Source organism: Aethalodelphis obliquidens, unplaced genomic scaffold (assembly GCF_003676395.1).
Source record: "Aethalodelphis obliquidens isolate GAN/ISIS:26980383/991018 unplaced genomic scaffold, ASM367639v1 scaffold44, whole genome shotgun sequence".
Classification (NCBI taxonomy): Eukaryota; Metazoa; Chordata; class Mammalia; order Artiodactyla; family Delphinidae; genus Aethalodelphis; species Aethalodelphis obliquidens.
In genome coordinates this window covers 16,476,287-16,486,985 of record NW_020837988.1, presented here as the reverse complement: position 1 = coordinate 16,486,985, position 10,699 = coordinate 16,476,287, and the positions used below count along the sequence as shown (strand labels likewise).

At 42.6% G+C, this 10,699-nt stretch overlaps 1 protein-coding gene across 9 annotated transcripts in view; it reads left to right on the top strand.

Annotated features, from left to right (window-relative positions):
• The first annotated feature begins 2,298 nt into the window (after positions 1 to 2,298).
• Positions 2,299 to 10,699, top strand: part of LOC113606677 (ADP-ribosylation factor 2) — a 100,075-nt gene continuing 91,674 nt past the window's right edge. For 5 of the 9 annotated variants that reach the window (XM_027081341.1, XM_027081339.1, XM_027081340.1 and 2 more), the window contains exons 1-3: positions 2,403 to 2,782; positions 4,249 to 4,415; positions 7,416 to 7,526. In XM_027081341.1, the coding sequence (XP_026937142.1) occupies positions 4,268 to 4,415; positions 7,416 to 7,526 (259 nt within the window). In that variant the 5' untranslated portion in view covers positions 2,403 to 2,782; positions 4,249 to 4,267. Of the gene's footprint in view, positions 2,783 to 2,809; positions 2,971 to 4,248; positions 4,416 to 7,415; positions 7,527 to 10,699 lie in introns of those variants that run through there. The other 4 variants (XM_027081338.1, XM_027081336.1, XM_027081335.1 and 1 more) reach the window with 4 other exon arrangements.

Genomic DNA, 10,699 nt, shown 5'->3' with positions numbered 1-10,699 from the left:
ATGAAATACAAATTTGTACTCTAAAGCAAGTCAAGGAAAATTTAAACTTAAAGTATTTTCTCAGGAATTCCCTGGCGGTCCAGCGGTTAGGACTCCGAGCTTTCACTGCCGAGGGCCCAGGTTTGATCCCTGGTTGGGGAACTGAGATCCCACAACCTGCGTGGCGCGGCCAAAAAAAATTGTCTTTTTCTCTGCCCTTGGGCCTCCTCTCTCCCCTCTACTAGGGATTGTGTATCTGCGTTACACATTCACCAAACCTCCTTATCAGCAGAAATACCTGCTCAACCATAAATAGCAACATTCTCCTAGCATCACCAAGACAACTCCCCTCTCTGCTTAATTTTATAAGGGGCCACCGTGACCCATGACCCACTACTCGCTTTGTCCACATAGATCTGGATTCTGTAAACTGCCAATAATATGTCATTTAGGGACTTCCCTGGTGGCACAGTGGTTAAGAATCCACCTGCCAATGCAGGGGACACGGGTTCGATCCCTGGTCCGGGAAGATCCCAAATGCCTCGGAGCAACTAAGCCCTGGCGCCACAGCTACTGAGCTTGCGCTCTAGAGGCCGCAAGCCACAACTACTGAGCCCTCGTGCTGCAACTACTGAAGCCCGTGTGCCTAGAGCCCACGTTCAGCAGCAAGAGAAGCCACCGCAATGAGAAGCCCGGGCACCGCAACAAAGAGTAGCCCCCAATCCCTGCAACTAGAGAAAGGCTGCACACAGCAACAAAGACCTAATGCAGCCAAAAATAAATAAATAAATTTATTTAAAAAACCTATAAAAAGTAATACATCATTTAATGTACAGCCCCCTCTGTCTCAAAAAATTTATATAACTGTGCTTTGAACTTTAACGGGCAGAACAGTTCTTGGAGCTTTCTGAGGGGCTGTTCCTGGGTTATGATCCTTAATTTGGCTTTAATAAAATTGTCCATGTCTTTCTTAGATCAACCGATTAATTTTTTTCTTCAACAACTACATGAAAATGATTAAATAAATCAGTATATCCATATGATGGAATATCACACAGCTATCAAAAACGTTTGTAAGAAAAATGTTAAACAATCTGGAAAATGCTCAAATTAAAATATTAAGTGAAAAAGACAAAATTGTACATATTCATAATCTGAACTATGTAAAAATTTCATGGAAAAATGACTGGAAAGGAATAAACCAAAATGGTAGCAGTGATTGCCTCTGGATGATAGGATGATGGGCAATTTTTTTCCTCCTCCTCCTCTTTTTCCTCTCTCTCTCTCGTGGGAAGTGTCTTTTTTTTTCCATTATATTTTTTAAAATGACTTTTTTTATAGTTAGGAAAAAATATTATAATTTTAAAGGAGTCATGTAGAAAAACCTCTCATATGTACTTATATTTACCCTCATATATACAGTCATTGTGATCAGGAAAGCATTTGATTAAAAAGATTAAGGTATCAGACAGACCTAGGCTTAAAACTCTGCCCGGTCACTTAATTTTCCCCTTTGTAAAATGGGAATAATAGTAGATTCCAACTAACGGGGCTTTGTGGTCACGCAGGTTAAGTCCTTAACATATTTCCTGGCACATACCACGTTCAATAGATGTTAGTTTCTCTGTTTATGTACCATTAGGAACAGTTATGTACCATTTACGGGCGTTTGTAAACTTTTTAGTGAACCAAGTTGGCATTAGGGGGCTGAGTGATTGAGAGTATTTCTCAGGAATTGAGGACTGTGGTTCTGTGCTCCTGAACGCAGGTGCAGGTGGCTAGTATTTTCCCCAACTGTTGAAAACCTGTTCAAAAGCAGGGCGGCTGTCTAGCTTCAGACTGAACAGGAAACCTTCCTTATGCCTAATTTCGGTGTCTTGTCTGGATGTCTCCCTCACAAAACAACGCCCCAAAATAGTTTCTACTTTTAGCTCAACCTCAGCAAATTTCCTTAAATAGCACTATGAGCTTGGCCCCGCCCACATGCCCCTACCCAGTTGGTCCGAATGGGGTTAGTTCAATCCTTTGAATTTTTCCGAGTTCATTGGCGGAGCAAACCGGAAATCTTTTTACTTTTTTGATTGGTCGTGCACAGCCTAGGGGCGGGGCATATGGGCGTGTCTCGCCAGGACCCGGTGAGCTGTCATTGGAAGATTAAGCCGGCATTTCCAGAGCTTCGTGCCGTCGCCTAGGTCGCGAGGGGCGGGTGTCCTCCCTCCCCGGCTCCTATTGTCCTTTGCATTGGCAAGATTTGTTGTCACTCATGGAACCTCGCGCTCACTGGTACAAAAGCTCCAAGAGGCGACGGGTGATTGGTTGGTTACTGTTCCCGCCCCAAGCCTGTCGCCATTTCGCAGAGAGGATCAGAAATCCTTTAAAGGCCGCGGTATTGGTACCCGTGGTCAGTTTGGGGACCGGTGAGTCGCGGAGTAGGGAGAGCGGGTTGCGGCACTCAAGGCCTGGCTGGATTTCCGCACCGTCAGAGGTCGGGAAGCTAGAGAGCAGCGGGTGGCTTGCAGAAAAGGATCTTGTCCCTTCTCCGTCCTCGTGTAGGCCAGGGGCTGCGGGGATCGAGAGAGGCTTGGCTCGTCCGTCGCTGGGCCCTCCGCTCTCCCCGGGGCCCGGAGGCCGAGAGGAAGCGGCCTGGCGGCTGGGCAGAAAGGACACTCGGACGCCTTCCCCGGGGACCCAGCGCGCGTGCCTGTCCGCTGCGCACGCCCACTTGGCCACCCGCTCTGGTTCGTGTCCTGGAGATCTCCACGCAGTTCTTCCTGATGGACAGCTGGTTCTTGTGGTAGGGGAGGTGAGCGTGCCAAAGAGGCGCCAGGGTCGCCGGCGTCTTCCAGAGGGTCTCTAGCAGCGCAGCGGGCTCTGGCCGCCTCTGGCAGATGAGTAGGAAAAAGAGGAAAAGAGAAGCAAGAGGGAAAACCTTGGAGGTGTGCTGTAGTTGGGAGGAGGAATCAAGTATTTGCTTCATAGGACATCTAAGTGGGAAGTACCTTCCCTCCCCCAGAATGTTCCTCACTGTTTTTTTCTAATCTGTGAGATTTATCTTTTTTCGGAAACGAAGATAAGGAATCTTTAGTTTTGTCGCCCAACAAGATTTTGAGTGCCATAGTGCATTGGACTTCTATATACTTTCTGTATGGCCCTTCTATGAATGATTAAAACATTCATCATTATTCTTTGGTTGTAGCAGTTCCCCTGTACCTAATTTATGTACAGGATAAATGCTCTGCTCTTTTTCTCAGGTCGTAGAATAAAATGGTGTGTGCTTAGACATCATCCATGAAGTTAAGCTACTGTAGGACACAGTTGAATTTCAGAGGTGGGTCTCTGGAACTTGGTGACCTCCCCTCTGAGGTCCTTAGGGTCCCAATGAATGGGAGATGGGCTGTCCTTATTCTGTCTTAACCCTGCTCTGCCCAGGAATAAAGTTTTCCTATGGTTAGCAGTTTAAAGGGAAACGAGGATTTTTTTACTTCTCTTTGAAGGATCTTTGTAGACTTCCAGGAGCAAGGTTAGAGTTGTAGACAGTACAACTGGGAAGGGGCACAAGGAGATCTGGGTCGCTGGTAATCATCTTTTTTTGATTTGGTTCATGACATTTCACTGAACTGTACGTTATCATTTATGTTTATATGTGCGTGAATTGTTTCCAAAAAAGCTAAAAATAATTAAGAGTAAGGTGATGGTCGACACTGGATGCTATGGTGTCTCCTCTACTCTTTGCCTAGTTAATTTCTCTGTTAGCAGTGCAGTTTCCCAGTGCTGTATTTCCTCACCTCTGAAGTTTTTTAGGTTCTTTTCTGGGTCTTGATACTGTCTGCTAGCCAAAGGCAGCTACTGAATTTCTAAAAGGTGCTGATATTTAACCGGCCTGAAAGACTTTGCTTCACATCGGGTAAAATAAACTGGTTCTCTGCGTCCTGAGTTCTCCTTTCAGAAGTGTTAGTTGTGTCTGTTGTGACATTGCTTTCATACTTAAGATGACTAAAGCCTGCCACCATTGAGACTGTGCTTCACGTATCCCACTTGGATGCTGCAGTGGAAAAGAGAATTTTTTGGCAAGGCATCAAAAGGCTTAGTTGAGTTTCCCTGTGAAAACAAGATACTCTACTCCTTACTGGCCAAACTATACTTAAAATTGTTCAGTATTTACTAGGAGCCGCCTCTAATGGAGACTTGTATTTCATGTATATATCTTGTATTTATGTTTCTATATCTCTGCAAAGAACAATTACTTGATTTGCCTTTCTTTTTCTTCAGGTCACAGAATTCAGTTACAATGGGGAACGTTTTTGAAAAACTGTTTAAAAGTCTATTTGGGAAAAAAGAGATGCGGATTCTTATGGTGGGTTTGGATGCCGCTGGAAAAACCACCATCTTGTATAAATTGAAGCTGGGAGAGATTGTGACTACCATCCCTACGATAGGTATGTTAACGACCTATGACAAGACCAGTTTACACTTTAGTATGTTATACTTTTACATACTTCTTGCATTATTGAATTTTTTGGGGGAAAATCTTGTCCACCCCAAGAGCGGTTTTGAGGCCAAAACCAGGTAATATACAATTTCCTAATTGCTCCCTGGCATCTCTGGCACATTGCTAGGTTTACAGGGGAGTCATACGAACACATTTAGGTGGAACAAGTTTAATCCTATCTGCTTGGCCAAAAAAAAAAAAGATAATGATTATTAAAATCCATCTTTCTTCCAGCTGGCCTTTCTAAGTGGAAGCATCTCTCCATACCAAGTATGTTCCAACTGTTTAAAGATGTAGTATGATTTTTTTTGAGCTGGTGGTCAAGTGAAGAATCTGATTTGTTCAAATGCTGGAGGACTGACTATCTGGTGGTGTAGTTATTCCTGCGAACCAGCACTGTGTTTTGTCAGCTATTTAAGACTTTTGCAAAGGCAGGGTTTTTTTTTGTTGTTTTTTTACAAATTTATTTATTTTATTTTATTTATTTTTGGCTGCATTGGGTCTTCGTTGCTGTGCGAGGGCTTTCTCTAGTTATAGTGAGCGGGGGCTACTCTTCATTGTGGTGCACAGCCTTATCATTGCGGTGGCTTCTTTTGTTGCAGAGCACAGGCTCTAGGCGCTCAGGCTTCAGCAGTTGTGGCTTGCGGGCTCTAGAGCGCAGGCTCAGTAGTTGTGGTGCACGGGCTTAGTTGCTCTGCAGCATGTGGGATCTTCCCGGACCAGGTCTCAAACCCATGTCCCCTGAATTGGCAAGCGGACTCTTAACCGCTGCGCCACCAGAGAAGCCCCTCAAAGGCAGTTTTGACAGCACTTAGTCTGTGCCTCATCAGCCGCCTCCAGATCCAAACTCCTGAGCGAGAATAGCCTCCCCAGGACGGCATGTGGATGTCAGTAGTGTTCCGAATGTTGGACTAGGCACAGGAACCAACGATCAACTCCCAACTTGGGCAGTTAGCTGCAGAGATTGCAGCACTTGAAGGAACAGGAAACCAGATGGAGAAAGTGTTCATACCCATAATTTTAAAAATGTTATTAGTCCAAAATGAAATAGCATAATTACTTGGTTTTCTCCAATTATAAAAATAATTCATGCTTCCATAATGTCATACATACAAAAAAAATCTAAACGAGTGTTAAAAAACACTGTGACTTTGGTGAATATCTTTGTGAAGTCATATGCATGCTGTCTTCCAACTTACTCTGCGTTAAACAATGTGTTTGGATCTTTTTCTATGTCATTTCCTCTCTGTGGAATGCTTTCCTGCCTTCTTTTTTACCCCCCCTTCCCCCCTTTACGTAGCTAATGCCAGCTCATTCTTTCCGTCTCAGTTTAAGCATCATTTCTCAGGGTCGCCTTTCCTGATCCCTTGGACGGGTTTTCCCCTGTTGTAAGTTTCCATAGCAACCTGAACTTCTTAGTAACTCTGATCACATTTGTTATTGCTTGCTCACTGTCTCTCTTCCAAAAGTGTGAATAAGAGCAAGAATCATGTCTGCGTTGTTCACCACTGTCCCCAGGCGCCTAGCAAAATGCGTGACACATAATAGATGTCCAGGAAATATTTGGTGAATGAATTGGATACTGATTTTGTGGTAGATTGTTCAACTAATGGTGCCCAATGAATCATGCCACTCAGTAGCCATACCCCTGTGCAGTCCCCTTCCACAGTGGTGCTGAGCTTGGTTGGCCGTGTGACTTGCTTTGGCCAAGGGCACATCAGCAAATGTGATTCACACAAAGATTTGATAAGTGCTGTGTCTTGGGGTTTGTTCTTTCGGAACACTACCACCACCACGTGAGGAAGCTCAGTGCTCCTTGGGAATAAAAAGACCACCTGGAGAGAGAGAAGTCCAGCCTAGCCCCCAAAGGACTCAATAGTTGAATGCATCTACAAGAGGAAGCCCAGGCAACCCACAGAATTGGGTAGGGGGGAAAATCATTGTTCTAAGCCACTATGTTTGGGGGCTTAATAATCAGTACAGATCAACATGAAATTTTAGTAACTAGATAGTATTCCATTATGTGGCTATATGTTTAACAAATTTTCAGTGATGGATGTTTAGGTTATGTGCAACAGTTCTATGTAAATGATTTTGAACTAAGCATCATTTAAAGATCAATCAGATGTGGCTGAGCTCACTAAAGAGACTGAGAAGTTACAGCCATGGAAACAGAAGAAAAATGGGAGGCCAGGGAAGAGTTTCAAGGAGGGAGTGAGCAGTAGTGTCAGATATAAAATCAAATCACATAAAAACTGGAAAGCATTTGTCAGATTTATTGACATGGTGACCTTGCTGACCTTGGCAAAACCAGCGACACATGGTAAAGTAGAACTAAGGTGTATTGGGTGAGGGCTGACAAAGTTGGCCCAGTGAAGGCAGCTAAACGTCTTAGAGAAGTTTGACTTTAAAAGGGAAAATGGAGGGTGGCAGCGCGCGAAGGTGTGGAGTCATCTTTTTTGAAAGATGCAAAAGACTTAAACAGGTTGGAGATTTTGAAGGTTCCGGACAGCGTGGGTGAATTGGATCCAGCACATGGGGGGGATGGGATTGGCATTAGCTAGCTGCCCCCTTCCATTGCTCCAAGAGGGAGGGAGAAAAGGGTGGGTGAAGATGTAGTTGGGTTTCTACAGTGTGTGGTGGGAAGTGGAAGCAGTCCCATTGATGGCTCCTGTTTGCTCTGAAGTATGCAGGAAGAGCTGCTGGGAGGGGAGGGGAGGGGAGGTGTGAGGAGGGAGGCCGGAGGGAGTGGAGAAGGTTGGAGACACCTGTCACAATGCGTGGGGGAGAAAGCCGACTAACACATTCTGTTTTGTAAGCTATGGATCTTTGACCGGCAAGCTGCGTTGTAAATGAAAAGTACTGTCCAAATGTTAGCTGAAATTATTTCGAATTGTTGAACCAGGAGAAGTCTTCATTAAACACTTTCTCCACCTTCCCAATTCAGGTTTCAACGTGGAGACGGTAGAATATAAAAACATCAGCTTCACAGTCTGGGATGTTGGTGGCCAGGACAAAATCAGACCTTTGTGGCGACATTATTTCCAGAACACACAAGGTAGAGATTATCCAGTTCTAGCCTTGCAACCATTTCTGTTAAACGCACCTAAAGGTCGATGCTTGAAGCAAAACCTTGTGGCGCGCTGCTTTATTTGGACTGTCAGTCATTCCTTCTTTTCTGCTGACCCACTTATACTTACTGGGGAGGTTTCTTTTTGAGAAGTGGTCCCTGCCTTCCTTGAAAAAGTACTTGGGCGTTAATGCCTTATATAGGAATCTCCTCTTAATCCAGAACAGTTAGAAAATGGTTGTTCTAATGAATTTCATCTTTTGGTTAATTGAAAGTTGTATGTGCCTTTGATGAAGTACCAATTTTTGAAGAACTTGAATTCAGTACACTCTTTTAAACCTGTGGAGAATATTTGAAAATCATCCCTATGGAGAGAAAGAAGTGAACAGGGATGGCTGGAATCCCAAATCCCAGCATCCTCTGTGGCCACAGTGCCTCCCTACTGCACTGTTATTCTACAAGTGCTGGAATAAGCATGAATATCCCAGATCATTACCTTATTTCCTTATCACTGGTTTCTTAAAATTTGGGGTTTTAACGTGTCCCAGTCCCCTATCAATCTATTTGAGTTTTTTTCATTGATTATATTTTGGATAAATGATACACCTTACAGAGTATCACCTGTCAAGATATCTGTAAGCTGTTCATATAGTTTTTACACCCTGATTCTCACGTAGAATCATAACCACCTGGCATCTACATACTTATTTTAGAATTTATTTGGACTCTTTTAATTTTGAAGATTCTACTACCTATGGTGTTTTCATTGCATGTGTTTCATAGTAAAGACCCATATTTGTTGATATTTTCAGACCAAATACCCGAGTCGACTGTCCCTTTATATTTTGTATCATTATTTTAGGTATTACCTTTAACACTTAACTCTATTTGTACTTATTTCCTTAGCCTATAGATTTAGAATGTCTTTCCTCAAAATAGAGCGTTTATCTTTTCTTTTTTCAGTTTTGTTAGTGGAAAATTTAAAGCAAAAAAGGAAGAGGATACTTAACAAATCCCCACGTACTCATCACCCAGCTTCAACAGTTATCAGCGTTTTGCCCAGAGTGTGTTACAGCAAATGCCAGACATGATGCCTTTTACTCATACATCCTTCAGTGTTTGTTTCAAACTGATAAAGACATTTTTAAAACATAATCTCCATGCATTATCACACTTCCAAAATTAACATTCTTTCTTTAGTATCTGGTACCCAGTCCTTATTCAGATTTTTCCAGTTGTATCAAATACGTCCTTTTCACATTTGATTTGTTTGCAAAGGAATCAAAGTTTACACGTTGCCTTTCATTGTTATGTCTCTTTAGTTGTCTGCTACTCTCCAACAGTTTATCCCTCCATTTTTTTCTGTCATTCCATCTGAGTCTATTAAGCTGAAATCCTTCTAAACAAAGAATCCCTTCATCAGGTATTTGCTTTCTCTGAAATATAGTTTATATGAGAAAGGCAGGAAAAATATTTAATTCTTTCCCTTTATTGATTTTTAGAGAAACAACTCGATACCCTAGCAACCTTCCATGATGACTCTTAGATTTTTATGTCTTTGTGTTTCAATCCGTTGCAGACAATATGCTTTTTGATACTCAGAGTGTCCATTTAACCTGGATTGGCACTTGCCATATTGGTCAAACTATTGTAATTCCTCACCAGTGATAAAAGTAGAAAATGTGGGTTTGAACCACAGCTCTGCTATGAAACCTTGGGAAAGTTAGGTAATCTTTCCTGTCTCGATTTCCTCATCTATAAAATGGAGGTGAATATCTACTGTGCCGGATCATTTGGCTTGAATGAGATTAGTTTTATAAAATGCTTAGTTCTGTGGTTGGAAGGTAGTGGGCACTCAGGAGCCTGTATTAGTCTGGGTTCTCCAGAAAAACAGAATCAGTATGATGGATGGCTATCCATACATGTTTGCACATATGTTTTTGTGTATATATATGTGTGCTTGTATGTGATTTCTTATAAGGAATTGGCTTACATGGTTGTGGAGGCCGAGGAGTCCCGGGATCTGCAGTTGCCAGAGGCTGGAGACCCGGGAGAGCTGATGATTAAGTTCCATTCCAAAGGCAGAAGATGCATATCCCAGCTCCAAGAGGAGTGAATTCTTTCGTCCTCTCTTTTGTTCTAATCAGGCCTTCATTGGATTGGACTAGAGCACACTGAGGAGTGCAATCTGCTGTACTCAGTGTCCTGATTCAAATGTTCATCTCATCCAGAAACACCCTGCCACACACACCCAGAATACTGTTTGACCAAATGTCTGGGCATCCTGTGGCCCAGTCAAGTTGACACATAAAATTAACTGTCACAGAGTCCAAATTACTAGAGGTTTTTTGTCCTCGTTCTCAGGCAGGGTTCCCTTTACCCACCTTATTAAGAGTTGTCACACTCAGTCACCAAGTAGAAATGCCTGTTTGTTTTCAATCTTCTATTTATAACAAGCCTAATTTTTTTTTTTTTTTTGCTGTCCCTGAAAATTGCATAATACTAAAGTGCTGCCCACATTTTTCTGTGGATGTATAGTTCCCTGGGCTTGTGGTCGTAATTAACGTGGATGAGAAGGATTACTACATTTCTCTTCTCCATGCCCCTTCCCTACGCCAAAGGGAAGGTGATTTTTATTACAGATAAATTCATATTTTTTCCTTTCATTTTTATTTTATTTATTAATTGGCCTACAATATTATGTTAGGTTCAGGTTACTACATAGTGATTCAATATTTTTGTTCATTACAAAATGATCACCATGACCCTCTAGGTCCGTCCTATTGCTGCAAATGGCAAGATTCTTTTTTATTTAATGGCTGAGTAATATTTCTTCCTTTTACTCTTCACATATTAGAAAATCCTGTTGGCTTCTCTCCAAACTATGTTCAAAATTGACCACATCTCCACCACTGCCCCTCCAGTCCCCTGGACCCCAGCAGAGCTGCCTAAATGAGCTCCTTTTCACTCCATTGACCCTTTAAGTCTTCCTCACAAAGGAGTCAGAGTGATCCAGTTAGAATGTGAGTTATATTACATCAAAGGAGTCCTATAACAAGCCTAATTTTATTGAGTTTCAGTAACTACTGCTGTGATGGTGGAGAACTAACTGGCTGTATTCTAGGACCTCGTGGTGGGTGGTTTAGACTCTTCATGAAATT